Raw genomic sequence first — 15,110 nt, forward strand, 5'->3', positions numbered from 1 at the left:
GATTTTTGAAGGAATTTTGTGGGGGCAAACCGGGAGCGGTTTCTTCAGCGACGACTGAAGCTATCTCGCTCTTGACCTGAACTCCTAGGAGAGAGGGGGTCCTGGACAGGTCGTCGAGAACGGTAGAAAAAAATGGTTCCGGGAAACCAGAAACAATAAATAAATAAAAAAAGGCAACTCCACCAGCGTATTTGACTGGAGGGGAGGATAGACGAAAGGTGGTAAAGAAAGACCTGAGACGACGGGAGACGGGAGGCAAAAAAGGGGGGGGAAGCGAGCGACGGGCGACACGGCGAGAAGCGAGGGGGGGCGAGGGCGCCGCGAGGACCCGGCGAGAGCGCCTTGTTGTTTGTCCGTCTGCACAGGAATGCTGTGCGAGTCCGAGCTGAGGCGCTGAGAGGCAGCAAGTGCATATGCAAGTGCATATGCAAGTGCATATGCAGAGGTAAGGAGGAATAAGATGCAGAGTGCCCTTATTCCGTTTGGACTTGGCGTGCGCCGGTGCCAATTGCATTTCATGTCTCTGCCTCGCTGGTGTTGTCTGGTCTCGCTCGTCGTCTCGCTGGCCGTCTCGCTCGTCGTCTCGCTGGCCGTCTCGCTGGTCGTCTCGCTCGTCGGCCCCATGGCAAACGCGGCAATCTTGCCAAAGATGCGTGTTCGCGGCCAAGTGGCTTTCTCCACCGCCCTTTGACGGCCTTTGCGGGTCTATATCTGCGTCCATCTGCGTCCATCTGCATTCACCTGCGTCCATCTGCATCTGCGTCCATCGCACCTCCCGCCTGTTCTCTTCGACGCTGCTGATCGCTCGCACGGCCCACGTAGGTACATGCGTGTGCGGTGCCCTCGTCTCTGTCCGCAGATCCTCAACTCGATGCACATCGCCGGTTTCGATGGCTCAGATGGCCCCCCCTGCACCACTCGCCAATCTATCTCGTTGGCCGCATGGCGCGGACAGCTGGCTCACCGCTCTCTGCTGCGATCTGCGTTTCGTCCCCTCCCGTCTGTCGCCGCTGCCTGAGCAGTTTCCACCAGCAGCAGCACCAACTCGAGGCTGAGCCAAATCACCAGTCAACACCACCCTCATCACCCAGCCCTTGTCATTGTCGGGTCTCGGCCGCGTTCGTCAATTAACCCTCCAAGATGCGCCGGTCGCTTGCCTCGCTTGTACTGCTCTCGGGACTCTGCTCGCTCTCGAGACAAGAGTCGGGCTCATACCTCAACCAGGGTGCCGTCTCGGCCGATGTGTTTGCAAAACATCCACACAAAGTCGTCTTTGAGCGCAATCCCGTCAGCTCGCTGGAACTCGTCGATCTGGACTGGGTGAGTCTCTGGAGACGAGCCTTCTCCCTTATGTGCAGGGCCATACCGAGCGTGCAAGCCGAGTCTCTCACACTCCCTATCGGCCGCGCCTCCCTCGCTTTCTATCCAGTCCGATGCATCCTCGGTGATTATGCCAATCGCCCAGCTCGAGACCAAGTTTCTGTGTCGGCTGCCCAAGATCGACCTGGATGCTCCCCAAGATGACCTGGTCGAGGACGAAGATGCCATGATAGAGTCGGGCTTGCAGCTGCTCTCGCCGCTGTCAGACAAATGCATTACATCGGTGAGCTCCCTGTCTCGCTTTGGGGACCAACGTCCGATCCAGCCGTCCTCAGCAGCGGGTGCTTGTAATCTGCCGTGCTCATTCGCCTTCCTGCTCAACATGCACATGCCCAGCCTCGAGGATGGTGGGTCTACGAATTCTGCTTCAACTCCAAGGTCCGGCAGTTCCATCCCGTCCCTGAAGCAGAGCAGGCCAAGATCGTCAATGACGAGAATAATAATTTTCTGGGCAAGTTTGTGGCGTCCAAGCTTCATCCGGCTCCAACAACAAACCTGGTCGAGGCCATCGACCACGAGGGCAGAACCATCCGGGCCCTCAGGCAGCGGTATGGAGACGGATCGATCTGCAAGCTCACAGGCCAGCCCAGAACGATCGACGTCGAGGTGAGCAGAGGCTCGTGCGCGTGCCCCTGCTTGAAACGGAAGAGAGGAGACCATTGCACATGCCGTTCCCACATGCATATCCGCCGAACGACGAGGCCTGTGGCGAGGCTGTGTTCTGGATCGTGCTGGCCGAGTGTGTCGCATTGCTTGCCACCAACGCATTGCTTGCCACCAACGCATTGCTTGCCACCAACGCATTGCTTGCCACCATCGCATATGCACATGCCGATCGGGATACTTTGCCGCATGCAATCGTTCTCAACCGTGTCGACCCGCTGTCTCGTCTAGTTCCACTGCGCCAACTACGAAAGCCACATCTCTACTATCAGTGAGCCGTCGAGCTGCCACTACCACATGGTCATTGTCACCCACCATCTCTGCAAGAACCCGTTCTTCCGGCCTCAGATTATGGCCCACTCCAATCTAATCGTCTGCCGTCCCATTGACGAAGATGTTCCCTCAGCGTCTGAACAGACCGAGTCAGTACCGCAGGCGCCGATCGGTGGCTCTGATGCTGCTGCTGCTGTTGTCGCTGATGGTGCAGTCGCCGATGGTGCTGCATCGCCGGATCTGTCGCCAGGCTTGCAGCCAATCTCATCGCCGCCAAAGGACAAGTTGCGCATCTTCCGCCCGAGCAAAAATGCACCTCCCAACGATGGCGATGGCGCGAGTTGGCTCACTACCCGCGAGCTGATCCACCTGATTGGCCGACGGTCAGCGTCGGTACCAGATCCATCAGACCAGCCACCCAAGAAAGCCAAACCGGATGCACACTCGGAGGGCTCGCAGAAGCTGGTTGACCTGTTTGACTGGCTGACTGTGTCAAGTGCCGATCCCCAGGTCCGTGAGCTGAGCCTGGAACTGAACCTGGACCAGCATCCCGAGCAACAGTCCCTGTTGGATGATATCATCGGGGAATACATTGCCCGGCTTACTTCGGATACAAAGGACGGCAAGGACGCTGGCGATTCCCCAAACGCTCGCGATGACGACTCTAGCCGAGAACAGCCTGCCGAGAGGGCAGCTGGCCACTTGGCTCAGCAAGCACCCGAGCAAGCACTCGAGCAAGCACCCGAGCAAGCACCCGAGCAAGCACTCGAGCAAGCACCCGAACATCGGGGACAGGAGGAGCGAGCTGAATCGCACGACCCGTCCACCCCCGACAACGCCCCGCAACATCCAGCGGACCACCGCGAGCTGTAAGCATTATCCCTCGGACGGTTCTCTCGGTGGGGGCACCCAGCATTCGCAATACAGACGACCGACGTCTCTATGTCCTCTCTGGAGCTTGAATACGCCAATGTTCATTTCAAATGTGTCCAAATGCATCATTCGTCCCTCTGGGCCAACTGGCAGCTTGTGTGCACATCATTTTGCCTTTCCTGCACTGACTGTATTAGAACATGATGCGGTTGTCCACGTCATCGTCGCGCCGTCATCGATTCTTGGCCGATCATCTCCCTCTTCCCCAGAAATGCACATGAATTGGGTGTGACAAGAGCGGGTACAGGATTGATGCATGGATGGGAGTGAGCAGGAGATAGGGGGCGGGCAGCTCTTGCATAAGATGGCGACCGCATGTAACGGGAAGGGGTACATACCGGAGCCAGACACAGAAGAGGAGGGAGGGGGAGGACATCGAGAAAGTGAGTCTAGCAGCTCAGGAAGAAGGGAGGGGAGAGGTTGGATGCTTAGAAGTGTGCTGGTGGATCGATCCGGCTGGGATATACAACCAGAGTATCCATCAATGTTACGCTGAATGTTGGAGGGGGGAGAACTCGCAAATGGCGGCTCGCTGCCTAGATTCGCTGGATCAGAACCTGGATCTCGTTCGCCTCGAGGGCCTCAGCAACCTCGGGATGCAGCGCAGCGTCGGGGATCAGACCGCGCTCGGAGAGATCCAGGAGCAGAGCCTTGGTCTCGACAGCGTTGTTTTCCTTTTGGAGACCCTTGAGGAGCTCGTTGTACTCGGTCACACGCTGCTCCTGGCTTGAATAGGGCAGCGGCGAGGTCAGGGCCTTGAAGAAGACCTCCTTGGCCTTGGTAACGTTGTTGGCTGCGACAGAGGTGCGGATCCACTGGGCGTAGGTCTCTCGCGCGATCGGGACGTGGGCTTGCTCGAGCTTCTCGATCATGGACTCGCCCTCCTTGACCTTGCCGTCGTTGAAGAGCAACAGCGGCACGACGGGCAGGATGACCTCGTCCGAGGGCGACACAGTGGCAAGGCGACCCTTGCCCAGCTGCTGATACAGGCCCTTGGCGGCATCCAAATGGGGGGTCGAGGCCGTCAGGAACGACTCGAGCAACAGCGCAACGATACGCGGCAGCTGCTCGGCGGGAGCGTATGCCAGCTGCAGCATGTCCAAGAGATAGTCGGTGTGCTTGTCGGCGTGGAACTCGGCCAGCGGCGCGATGAGGGTCCGGTTCAGCGGCTTGTGCTTCAGGATCGATACGACATGTCGCCAAGCAACGCCTGCCTGCGGCGGCTTCTGCGAGACATAGCCGCGGATCAGGGCAGCGTCCATCTCGTCGGCCGTCTTCCACCCTCGGACGTGTTCTTTCTTGTGGTAGTATCGCAGAGCCGAGGTCATGCCGTCGACTCGGGCACACACGCTGATCAGCGAGGTCAGGCACTTGGGCGAGGCCGGCACGAGCTTGGCCCGCATCGTGCGGTAGGTCTCGATGGCCAGCGACAGGTTGTTGCGGGCATCCAGGGCCTCGAATAGGCCTTCCCACGCCGCAGGCGGCGCAGGCTGGGTCGAGATCTTTTCAAACTTGCGCATGTACTGGTAGGCATGTGTCACACGGCCCAGCTTGCCATAGCCGCTGATGATGGCAGCGTAGGTGTCGGCGATCTGGGGATGCGACGGCGGGAGCTTCTGGAGAAGCGCCACAGCATCGTCCAGGGCGCCGTCGAGAGCGAGTGCCTGCGCAGCGAGTGCAAGCGTCTCGTCGTTGGGCTGGACGCCGGCCTTGACCATGTTGCCATAAATGATGGTTGCATGACGATGGTGTTGGATGCGCACGAGCGACTCGATCAGGGCGTTGTAAAGCTCGACCGAGAGCTGGCCATTGCTGTGCTCCTTGACCGAGTGGGCATACTGGAGCGCGGCACCGACATCATTTCCAATGAGCGCGAATGCCTGGATCAGGAGGGCATGCAGCTCTGTGGTGACCTTGATGCCATTCGCGCTCAGATCAGCCTGGATGTGGTCGATGGCCTGCTTGTTGCCGGTGCCGGGGTGTCTGGCGAGGCATCGCAGGAGGCCGACCAGATCGCCAGACGACAGGCGCTTCTTTTGTGCCTCGTTCTCACGGATGGACGAGTACGACGCCAAGGCGAGCTGGGCGTCGTCGATGGCGATGTAGTTCTGGAGGACAATCAGCGGATCCGCAGCCGGCGATGCCGTGGAGCCTGGCAGTGGTTTTTGCAGATATGGGTTTGCGGCATTGTAGACCTGGGCCTCTTTGGGACATTTGCCGATGAAGCTTCGGGTTAATGAGGGCCGACAGAAGACTGCAGCGGCGGCAGGTGAGAACGGGAGTACCGGGCGAGCGAGACTGAGCGACCGGGCGACCGGGCGAAGGATGAACGAAGGACGCATGATCGGCGACAGGATCGGCGACAGGATCGGCGAGGAATTCGGCACGGGAACGAAGGGGGCCTGGTAGGCGAAAGCGCTTCGGAGAGCTTGGATAGACCGCTTGGAAAGAGAGCCTCGACGAGTGCTCCGGACGCGGATCGAGGGGGAAGCTGATGCGAGCAATGACCTCGATCGGGGCTTGGCTGCGAAAACAGGACTTTGCCGATCTGATCTGGCCGGCGGCAGAAAAAAAGACAAAAACGAGAGACGCGGATACGCTTAGGTAATCGGCTGCGGGCACAAAGCCGGGACGGCTCTCGGCGTGTGTGTGTGTGTGTGTGTGTGTGTGTGTGTGTGTGTGTGTGTGTGTGTGGCAGGGCTGCTCCGGAGCCCTAGGGTTGCGGGACACCTCCGGCTAGGGCTGTGCACCCCCTCCCGCCCCGCTCTGTGCGCACAGTAATGTGCACCAGGACCGCATTTCGCTATTCTCTCCTCCTTTTCGAATCCATTCAGGGACCCTTGACCCACCTACAGGTAGAGTATCGACACGGACGGACAGGCATCCACCAAGGCATCCATCGATGCATCCATCGATGCATCCATCCACCCATCCATCCATCCGTCCATGCGCCCGCCCGCCCATCCGTTCGCCTCGGCGATGTCGTCACTCTTTGAGCAAGTCGAACCAAGCGAGATATTATCCGGCGCTCTTCGAACCGCACCTTCCCGAGAGTCAACAATTTTGGATACCCGCAACGATGTCGATATTCCCGGACCTGCGTCGATACGCTGTGCATCACGGACTCGACCGAACGGATGGGCGGCACTCTGACGAAACACAACCGGCGGCATGTGTTTGGGCGATATCGATCGAGCGGCAACGGCAACGGCAGACTCTGATCCGGCACGTCCGCCAACACACACTTCCCCCCCATCACAGCAGTCATCATGGCCCAACGTGTTACCTACCGCCGCCGTCTCTCTTACAACACCAAGTCCAACAAGGGCCGTGTTGTCAAGACCCCTGGTAACTATCCGTCTCTCATCCCGAACGCCTCATCATCGGAGCAGGCTGGACGCGCAGAAGCATCCCCTCGAAGCTATCTTGCATGGATGGCCAGCTAAACCCAGCTTCTCCTTCACCGTCAAGGTGGCAAGCTCGTTTTCCACTACACCACCAAGAAGGCCTCCTCCCCCAAGTGCGGTGACTGCGGTGTTGCTCTTCCTGGCGTAAGTATACGGGGCCGCTGGATCTCGGCGATTTCCGACGACAAGACGGGACATTTTCATTGGACGAACGACGCGGAGCGGACCAACCAAGCAAAGATGGCTCGTTCTAAGGCTGTGTTGCACCCGGACAAGCAGTGCCGATCACGAGTGGCAGTCCCATAAGCACCGTCGGCCAACACCGTTTTTTCTTTTCTATTTCCAAAGCTCCCTGCCCTCCGCCCCACTGCCTACGCTCGCATCTCCAAGCGCCAAAAGCACGTCTCTCGTGCCTACGGTGGCAGCCGATGCGCTACCTGCGTCCGCTCTCGGTATGTAGCATCATGGGAACGCTGGAGGCCGGTTGTCTGCATAGCGGGCTGATCGCGAACGCACTGAGTCCTTTTGGATCGCTTGGACACCCACATCGCACTGCTTGTGAACCCTACCCGGCCTGGATCTTGAATCGGCTCCCAAATCGGCTCCCGGCGCACACTGACACCCACACGCCTGTGGTCTGCTTGCACAGCATCGTCCGCGCCTTCCTGATCGAGGAGCAGAAGATCGTCAAGAAGGTCCTCAAGACCCAGCAGGCCGAGGCCAAGAAGGCCGCCCCCAAGCCCAAGAAGGCTGCTCCCAAGAAGAAGAACTAAGTTCTCCCTTCTGCGACGACCATTGCAAGGAAAACCTACCCGGGTGAACACCCCCGACCAGCGCTTTTTGTAAGTTTTGCACCTGTTGAGCAAAGGTAAAGGTGCAGCAGGCCCAATCCCAGCGACTGTCGTACTGATTCCGTGTTCGCTGTGCCTCCCCAATGTGCTCGATATGCGTTCTCTGTCGGCGGGTTTCTTGCCTTTGATCGACGTGGACTGCGACATGTCTGGATTGCATGCACATGCACATGCACAACAAAAACAGTTGCAATGTGGTGGTGTATATGTAGAAAAGGACCAATACATTTGATGCTTGGGTGACTGACTGCATCGCAATGAACTGGCTCCATTGTATCCACATCGATACTGGCCAGCGACGCTGTCTCGTTGGTTGGACCGTGCCGTGCGCTGTGTTGTTTCCCGCAGATGGCGCCGAGATACAGCCAGCTGTTGGTGGGGCTCGGAGGCCGACCGCTGGCTCGCTTAAACACCATCATCCGCCCAGATCCGCCCAGATCTGCCCAGCCCGCCCGGATCATGCATGACCGGCCGTCACAGCCAAGCGGCCGATCTTGGCTCCCCGCCCAGGCCCAGATCCAAGTGTGTCTGTATCCTGCATGCCGCTCCATCGTCGCACCACCAGCAATGCCCCGTGTTCATCCTGACAACCGGCCAGGGTTTCCACATGAGCGCCAAGACCGCGATTGGCCACGGCGGCTTTTGGGGGGCAGGGGCCAAAGCGGGCCGATCGCGGATTGCCGGTCGTGAGCCCCATAAAGTCTCCGTTCCAGCAGCTTGTCCTGGGCCCACAGTCTCTCTTTTGTGCTTGGCCAGCACTCCCCTTTCGCCATGAGCACCCCAACATCAGGTGGGTCCCGGCTGCTGCCCTCAGGAATCTCGTCCCTTGGAGGACATGCCACACTTGGTCACGCAGCCCGACTTGCTTGCTGCCGATCCACAGAGTGCGTCCCAGCTGCCGCTTTCCTGACCCGCCGCCCGTTATGTCGGCGATCCTCGACTGCCCAGTCTATTCCCGCAAAGGCGACAAAACCGGCATGTCTCACATCACCAAGATCGAAAGCATCTCGCACTCTGAGCCAGTCGACCGCCATGAGGACAGCGAGCCCACCCAGGACGGGCGCTCCCACCAACTCGTCGATGAAGACGAATCGCCCACCAACACCACCGCCGACCTTGCGGGCAGCATCAGCAAAACCGTCTCGCGCAGCGAGATGCCAGCTTGGTACCAGGACAACATCTACATCTTCACGGGCTACCGCCGTATCTGCTACTCGTACAAAGCCTGTGCCCAGTCGTTGTTCTACATCCACAATGAAACCGGCAACGTCTATTCGCACCTGATCGGCGCCGTGCTCTTCCTGGCCCTCTTTGGATACACCCTCTACCGAGCCATCCCCGTCGTCGACACCGCAAAGTGGAGCGACGTTACGGTGCTGGTCATCTTTATCCTGAGCGCGATCGGCTGTCTGGCGCTGTCGACATTCTTCCACCTGTTCTGCTGCCACTCCGAGAAGGTCTCAGTGGCCTGGAACAAGGCCGACTATGTGGGCATCGTCTTTTTGATTGTGTAAGTCGTCGCTTGCCGCAGGCAGTAGTGCGTATCCACATTGCCACCAGTTCCTGTCCCTGTCCCTGTCCCTGTCCCTGTCCCTCTGTTCTCGCTGTAGCGTCGCTCCGTGCACTGGCTGCTCCCATGCATTGAGCGAATGCTGATCGTAACTGTCATCGACATGGATTCTTCCCCAGCGGATCCTTCGTCCCTGCCCTTTACTATGGTAGGTGCAGCCGCTTGTAGCCGCTTGTAGCGCCTTGTGGGTCCTTCAAGCAGCTGAATCGAGGTCCGATTCTTGCCTTTGGCCTCCTCAGCATTCTACTGCCAGACTACTTTCCAAGCTGTTTACATTACCTCGATGGTCGTCCTCGGAACTGGAACGGTATGGCCTGTCCCGCCCTGTGCTGCCCTCGACCCACTGTGGGTGCATCTGTGCGTTTTCTTCCACCGGATCGGTCACAGGGAATGCATGCTGTCGAGTTACTAAGATCCATAGCATTCCTCAGATCGTCATCAGCGTCTCCAAGCACTTCAGCCGTCCCCAATACCGACAAACCCGTGCTATTCTGTTCACATCGCTCGGTTTGTCGGGAATCATTCCTGTTCTGCACACGACGATTGCCTCTGGGGTAAGTGTCCGAGCTTTCCGCTGCGATTGCCCCCTTGGGCCATCTCGATCGCACCGATGAGGCCGACCTGTGGTGTCGCACGCCACGACTCCATTCATTATCAACACCAACTCACTCGATACCGACATGGCCCCGCGTCGCTTGCATCGTCTGATATCGCTCGATCTGATATCGTCCGCACTCTGCTCTCGCAGGCGCTGTTTGCGGAGCGCTCCATGTCGCTCTCGTCGGTCATTACTGAGGGCGTTCTCTACGTCGCTGGAGCTTTCATCTACGCCTCGCGTGTTCCCGAGCGGTGGTTTCCCGGAAAGTTTGACTTTTGGGTACGTTTCCTACTCCCATCATGAGGCTTTCCAAGGCAGAGTGGCCGGACCGAAGCAATTTGACTTGCAGCTGAATCTCACGCTGCGCCAAACTGTGGTTGCATCGTGGCCTTGGTCGTGGTCGATTCAACTCACAGCCGCTCACTTTTCGCCGCCTCAGTTCCATTCGCATCAAATCTTCCATATCCTCGTTGTTTCCGCTGCTGTCGTGCATTACCGCGGCATGATTGCGGCGTACACTTGGTGGCACCAGATGAACCCGCAGTGCCTGACTTCGATGGACCAGCTTGTGCATAGTGTGGCCTGAGTTTGCCTGTCCCTGGTTGCTCTTGCGATACCTGAATCTTCATCTGAACCTTCTCCGCCCTTGCCTCTGCTCGCGCTGCCCTTGGCGGGTGTCGGTGCACCGCTCTGCATTCTTGATGCGCTGTGCTTGGCTTTCATGAGACTCGTACTCCGTAGAACACAGCTTTTCCATATTCTCCGTTACTCAAGGGAATCAGGAGCGAGACCCTATCGAAAGACACGGTGGTGGATGTGGCGGATGGGTTCGTGTGTATTCGGAGATCTGGAAGAAGGTGGTCCGGCCCACTTTTGTGAAAGCTGCAAACTGAAGCCACTTTCCCAGGAGTGGGGAAGCACACGCCATCGTGGAAGCGAACCCATGAAGCAGACAAGATATCCCATGGCAAAAGACACAGGCGTTTTTCCTTTGAAGCCGTCGACAGTCATCGCGAAAACACTCGGTTGAGGGGTGGAGGCAGGGCATGGAGGGACACCGGCGTTGAGTGAAGCCAGGTCCGATAGCCAGAGCCAGAGCCAGAGCCAGAGCCAGAGCCGCAGCTGGGCGACTTTATTTCTTGCCCAGGCGGGAGGAGATGACGGACTTGCTGGATGCGAGTGACTCGGCCTTGGATGCCTTCACCTGAGCCTTGGCTGGATGAGGACATCGGGGGGCGGTTGCCAGACAGAGGGAGCATCCGTAATTAGTGGTGCGCTTTCCCCAGGTCAGGGTGCGGCGGGCGCAGGACATCATTCCCTTACCAGCTTCCTCGGCCTTCTTCTTGGCGGCCTCTTCGCGCTGTTTGCGGATGATGGCCAGGCGGGCCAGATCGGCACGGGCTTGGTCGGTCTTGCCCTCGGCCTGGGCCTTCCAGAACTCGGCCTTCTTGCGCTCCCGCTCGATCTCCTCACTTTAGGGGCCAAAAAATCGAGGGTGTAAGGTTCTGCGTCCGTCAACTGCGCTGGTCTTGAGCTGCCGCTGTTCAAGCGCTTGAACAAGATATTGCTGCAGGGACGCTGGCTATCGTCGCCTAACCAACGACCGGACGGATCAGGCCAGCAAACTGGCCAGCAAACTGACCAGCAAACAGCCCTTGGCTCGAGATACTCACCGCTCTCGTCGGCTCAGCTCCACGGGGCCGGACGAACCAAGGTCCGACAGCTTGACGTTCTTCTGGGTAGCACGGTTGGGGTTGATGATTTCACTCGAGGGAATGATCTCGGCGGGCCGTCGCTCAGACTCGTTTTCGGAATCTTCCTCGTCACCAGAATTGTCCGGACCAGCACCAGGGTTTTCGCGGGGCTGTCGGGCCAGACGGAAAGCGCTCTTGTCAGAAATTGTGGGGAAGGATCCTGGCAGGAACAAGCTCGCAGCGGCTTGCGCACCACTACGAGCTCCCGCTCAGACACAGAGCGACCGACCCGTAGGTCGATTCAGGCTCCAGGAAGCGCTTCTGGAATTTTGCTGTTGCTGCGGACAGATGCAAACCTCGTCCCAGAAGGACTCGTCGTCATTTCTGGAGAACCGGGAGGGGGTCGACGGACCCTTTCCGCCGCGCTTGCTCTTGGTCTGCTTGCTCTTGTTGCCGCCGATGGTCATGGCTGGATCGTGAGCTGTCCTGGATGATGGTGAAATCTGGCCGGGAGTGGAGCGACGGTTGCCTCATATCACTATCAATTTTTTCCGTCCCCCTCGCGGCTGCTCATCTCGGTCACCTGAAAGTCACGTTGGATGTGGCGCAGCAAAAGTTGGAATCCGGCCATGGTCGGTTGACGGCATTTGGTATCGTCTTGAGCCGATTGACGGTGGTGGTGGGCAATTGGTGTGGAGGAATGACCAATTGTATCATTGTTGGAAGCTCCACTCCGATTGCGGACAAGGACCACCACCATCTGAATCTCTCTGGTTGGAAACCTAGTCAAGCGTGGCTGTGTGTCAGCGAGATGACATGATCGTTTGGCTATCAGGCAAGACTCACCTTGACAAGATGTCTTCCCACGATTGATTGAGCGAGCGATGCGTTTCTGGATCTGAATCGAGGACGCCACTGTGAGCATCTCTGCCAGCCCAAAATGCGCTGGTTTTGAGGAGATTCCTTCTTCCCCAAGGGCAGAGCTGTCACGAACCGCGTTCCCACGCCCGGTGGATGGTTTCATGGGCGCCCCAACCCGTGTCCTGTTTCCTTGATGTGCAAGGTTGGGTAAGGCACTGACATGAAACCTCCCGGCGGGCGAGGGAAACGTTCGGATCTAATCTCCCCCCGTCGCAGATAACCAATCTCCCTTGTAGTGGAAGAAAAATCTGCGGCGAACAAGGACGGCGTTTAGAGATATAAACGAGGTGCTGTGGCCTCAGAACCAGCACCTCACCTTGCCTCTTGTATCCTGCCCTTAGGCTATTGAATACACTCCCCTTCGTCCTACGACCGTCCGTTCGACTACCATCAGCTGTCTGGTGCCAAAGTCCAGCTCCGTTCCTGACAAGAACCAGCCATCGCTGCTATTTTCTCGCCAGATGGCTCCCAAGCGAAAGACACCCCCGATCCCGACCGGGATCACCCAATGACTCTCCTGTGGCCAAGAAGCCCACTATCAAATCGTGTCCCTCCTGTGGATTGACCAACCATGTTAGACCCTTCACCAAGAAGTGTACAGCCAGAGTTGACAGCAGCCCTGCCTCGGTCGCTGAAATGGTCAGCCAAGCACCCAAGGTCCCTGTATGTGCCACGTGCAAGCAAGTGGGTCATGCCAGAAGCAACAGTTCATTGTGTACCAAGAAGAACCCACTCTGGAGCTCTACCTTGCCTGACTGTGGCCCAAACGAGTATGCCAAGGCCGAGTACTCGATCGTCAAGTGCACCCTCGATGCCATCATCAAGAACGATGCCTTGCACGACAAGATCGAGGAGACCGTCCGAGCCATGACACAAGTGCAGTACGAAGCATCTCGTCTCCTGGAGCTGCATCTCAGGCGGTGCTTGGACGAGGGCATCACTCTCCCCACCGTGTCGTCGAGTGATTCCTCGTTTGTTCGAAAGTGCTTCAATATGGTGCAAACAGGAACAGTGGGTGTCAGGACGAACACCCCAGAAGATGACAGGCACATCATCGACACCTATGAGATGTATCGAAGTACATGGAGCGAATCGTGTGTCCTGCCTCCAGTGTCCCTCCCGAAGGGTACTGGCTCGCAGGTTCTCGCATTGGCTGTCAAGACCTATGCTGTCAACTGCGAGACCCACATCGTGGATCGATACTGGTCTCTCCTCCGTCGATACTGCAACCTGGCCCTGATTGCTCCCAAGGATGTGAAACGTCATACACACGTCGACAACTGTCAAGCTGATGGAGAATCCCCTCTCCAAGACACTCCTCGGTGATCTGAGGAAATCCTTCGCCCACCATGCCGACCAGTTGTATGAGTTTCGGTACGAAAGCCACCAGAGCCTGTACAAAGTCGTACCAATTCTGGTCAGTGAGGTCTCTCGCCTGACCCACCTGAAGGAGGCCCTCTTCATGGTGGTCTTTCAGAAGATGATCATTCCCAGGCTCGCGAGGGATACCGATGATCTGAAAGGAGAGCGTGGGCGACTGAACGAGGAAATGTGTTGCGCTATCGAACGAAGGCTGCCTGACAAGCACAACGCACTCCAGACCCAGCACGAGGAGGTGTGCAAGCAGATCGCTGTGAACACGAAGCGGATCAAGCGATTGACCGACCGGCTTGCCCAGACCAAGAAGCGCCTCAACATCCCTCGAGCACAGTGCACCTTGGTCCCGCTCTGCGATGCCAGAGCCAAGTACATCAAGCTCGACACCAAAGCACTGTGGGAGATCCTTGGATACCAGACTGGCACTGGTCTCAAGTGGGACGACCTGAAGACCAAGGTCAATGGCACCACAAAGCAAGAGACCTTTTGGCAGACCAACTTCAAGCTGGAGTCGAGACTCTTTGGTGCCAGGGAGGAAGGCAAGCAGCTCTTTGGTTGCGAGATCACCACCGATGGGGTCGGGTGCTCAATCACCACACTCAGGTACAAGATCCTGAAGAAGGATCCTGATGTCAAGCCAGAAACCGTGGACAAGGACGACAAGACACTCAAGCTCACTCCCGAGAAGAAGATCCAGGCCAGGGTCGGTCCCATTGACGACTCTCGGATCACATGGATCGGGATCGACCCTGGTGTGGGATCGATCTTCACCGCTGTCATTCGGGCACCCGGTCAACCATCCATCCAGGAGCAAGACGGTGTCAAGGTGACCAAGGCACAGCGTGCCAACGAGAAGATTGTGTCGTTCTCCAACAAGGAGTACCAGCATCGATGTGGCACCACCCAGGCGACCAAGTGGATCCAGAGCACCCACAGGATCCTTGGTCTGCAGAAATGGATGAGCACCACACCGAGCCCCAAGATCCCTGGAGTGCCTTCTTTCTTGCGATACATCTACCATGTGTTCGATGGAGACATGCTGGACAAACAGCTGTACTTCAGCCTGACCCGGCGACGGCGATTCAAGCGACTCGATCTCCACACCAAGCGACAGCGCACGTCCACGAGATGTGCAAGCAAGTCATCGACCAGGCACCAAAGGAGACCGAGGTGGTGATTGCCTTTGGGAATGCCTCCTGGAAACAGGGGAAGGGATATGCTTCCAGTCCCAGGAGACTCAGGTTTGCCAAGTACTTTGAGCAGTTCCACCACCACCAGAGACGACCACCAGACCCATCCGTCTCCAAGATCCATGTGTGCTCGGTGAACGAGTTCAACACATCACAGGTGTGCTCACACTGCCGGGAATTCAAGCGACTTGAGTCACCCGAGTATCTTGATGTCGAGAAACCACATTATGTACGGAGCTGTACAAGCTGCCAT

General features: G+C 57.8%; 7 protein-coding genes across 7 annotated transcripts; 4 read left to right on the forward strand and 3 right to left on the reverse strand.

Moving 5' to 3' along the window:
• The first annotated feature begins 691 nt into the window (after window positions 1–691).
• Window positions 692–3,351, forward strand: BJ171DRAFT_597295 (uncharacterized protein). Its single transcript, XM_053114736.1, has 5 exons — window positions 692–822; window positions 1,023–1,320; window positions 1,430–1,603; window positions 1,717–1,986; window positions 2,275–3,351. Exons 2-5 carry the CDS (start codon window positions 1,141–1,143, stop codon window positions 3,187–3,189), a joined length of 1,539 nt encoding a protein of 512 aa, XP_052968707.1. The 5' UTR covers window positions 692–822; window positions 1,023–1,140; the 3' UTR covers window positions 3,190–3,351.
• On the reverse strand, window positions 3,352–5,802 carry BJ171DRAFT_496397 (uncharacterized protein). The gene has a single exon (XM_053110194.1). The coding sequence runs from the start codon at window positions 5,589–5,591 to the stop codon at window positions 3,786–3,788; it is 1,806 nt and encodes a 601-aa protein (XP_052968708.1). The 5' UTR covers window positions 5,592–5,802; the 3' UTR covers window positions 3,352–3,785.
• A 716-nt stretch (window positions 5,803–6,518) lies between these two features.
• BJ171DRAFT_421619 (ribosomal protein L34e-domain-containing protein) lies at window positions 6,519–7,429 on the forward strand (the record flags this gene model as incomplete). Its single annotated transcript, XM_053107495.1, has 4 exons — window positions 6,519–6,597; window positions 6,721–6,800; window positions 7,005–7,108; window positions 7,306–7,429. The coding sequence occupies 4 exons, from the start codon at window positions 6,519–6,521 to the stop codon at window positions 7,427–7,429; spliced, it is 387 nt and encodes a 128-aa protein (XP_052968709.1).
• Window positions 7,430–8,163: 734 nt separating this feature from the next.
• On the forward strand, window positions 8,164–10,576 carry BJ171DRAFT_496401 (adiponectin receptor protein 1). Its single transcript, XM_053110195.1, has 7 exons — window positions 8,164–8,297; window positions 8,456–9,017; window positions 9,197–9,225; window positions 9,317–9,384; window positions 9,509–9,631; window positions 9,826–9,954; window positions 10,115–10,576. Exons 1-7 carry the CDS (start codon window positions 8,279–8,281, stop codon window positions 10,259–10,261), a joined length of 1,077 nt encoding a protein of 358 aa, XP_052968710.1. The 5' UTR covers window positions 8,164–8,278; the 3' UTR covers window positions 10,262–10,576.
• A 193-nt stretch (window positions 10,577–10,769) lies between these two features.
• On the reverse strand, window positions 10,770–11,881 carry BJ171DRAFT_496404 (casein kinase substrate phosphoprotein PP28-domain-containing protein). Its single transcript, XM_053110196.1, has 4 exons — window positions 11,726–11,881; window positions 11,349–11,539; window positions 10,999–11,147; window positions 10,770–10,890 (listed from the first exon to the last, which is right to left on the reverse strand). The coding sequence occupies exons 1-4, from the start codon at window positions 11,834–11,836 to the stop codon at window positions 10,808–10,810; spliced, it is 534 nt and encodes a 177-aa protein (XP_052968711.1). The 5' UTR covers window positions 11,837–11,881; the 3' UTR covers window positions 10,770–10,807.
• A 1,045-nt stretch (window positions 11,882–12,926) lies between these two features.
• Window positions 12,927–13,647, forward strand: BJ171DRAFT_496412 (uncharacterized protein; the record flags this gene model as incomplete). The annotated part of the gene is made up of 2 exons (XM_053110197.1): window positions 12,927–13,251; window positions 13,313–13,647. The coding sequence occupies 2 exons, from the start codon at window positions 12,927–12,929 to the stop codon at window positions 13,528–13,530; spliced, it is 543 nt and encodes a 180-aa protein (XP_052968712.1). The 3' UTR covers window positions 13,531–13,647.
• BJ171DRAFT_496413 (uncharacterized protein) lies at window positions 13,548–14,699 on the reverse strand. The gene has a single exon (XM_053110198.1). The coding sequence runs from the start codon at window positions 14,445–14,447 to the stop codon at window positions 13,764–13,766; it is 684 nt and encodes a 227-aa protein (XP_052968713.1). The 5' UTR covers window positions 14,448–14,699; the 3' UTR covers window positions 13,548–13,763.
• Window positions 14,700–15,110: the final 411 nt, after the last annotated feature.

This window comes from Polychytrium aggregatum (assembly GCF_025602895.1).
Source record: "Polychytrium aggregatum strain JEL109 chromosome Unknown BJ171scaffold_10, whole genome shotgun sequence".
Lineage (NCBI taxonomy): Eukaryota > Fungi > Chytridiomycota > Chytridiomycetes > Polychytriales > Polychytrium > Polychytrium aggregatum.

What these genes read in the sequence shown, in the direction of transcription:
- BJ171DRAFT_597295 (XM_053114736.1), top strand. Translation starts at nt 1,141, where the DNA reads ATGCGCCGGTCGCTTGCCTCGCTTGTACTGCTCTCGGGACTCTGCTCG. An exon ending in AACTCGTCGATCTGGACTGG is followed by an intron (nt 1,321 to 1,429) that starts GTGAGTCTCTGG and finishes CTTTCTATCCAG; the next exon opens with TCCGATGCATCCTCGGTGAT. An exon ending in CCAGAACGATCGACGTCGAG is followed by an intron (nt 1,987 to 2,274) that starts GTGAGCAGAGGC and finishes TGTCTCGTCTAG; the next exon opens with TTCCACTGCGCCAACTACGA.
- BJ171DRAFT_496397 (XM_053110194.1), bottom strand. Translation starts at nt 5,591, where the DNA reads ATGCGTCCTTCGTTCATCCTTCGCCCGGTCGCCCGGTCGCTCAGTCTC.
- BJ171DRAFT_496401 (XM_053110195.1), top strand. An exon ending in TCGTCCTCGGAACTGGAACG is followed by an intron (nt 9,385 to 9,508) that starts GTATGGCCTGTC and finishes AGCATTCCTCAG; the next exon opens with ATCGTCATCAGCGTCTCCAA. An exon ending in CCGGAAAGTTTGACTTTTGG is followed by an intron (nt 9,955 to 10,114) that starts GTACGTTTCCTA and finishes TCGCCGCCTCAG; the next exon opens with TTCCATTCGCATCAAATCTT.
- BJ171DRAFT_496404 (XM_053110196.1), bottom strand. Translation starts at nt 11,836, where the DNA reads ATGACCATCGGCGGCAACAAGAGCAAGCAGACCAAGAGCAAGCGCGGC. An exon ending in ACGAGTCCTTCTGGGACGAG is followed by an intron (nt 11,540 to 11,725) that starts GTTTGCATCTGT and finishes CTGGCCCGACAG; the next exon opens with CCCCGCGAAAACCCTGGTGC. An exon ending in GAAGAAGGCCGAGGAAGCTG is followed by an intron (nt 10,891 to 10,998) that starts GTAAGGGAATGA and finishes GTCCTCATCCAG; the next exon opens with CCAAGGCTCAGGTGAAGGCA.
- BJ171DRAFT_496413 (XM_053110198.1), bottom strand. Translation starts at nt 14,447, where the DNA reads ATGACAGCGGTGAAGATCGATCCCACACCAGGGTCGATCCCGATCCAT.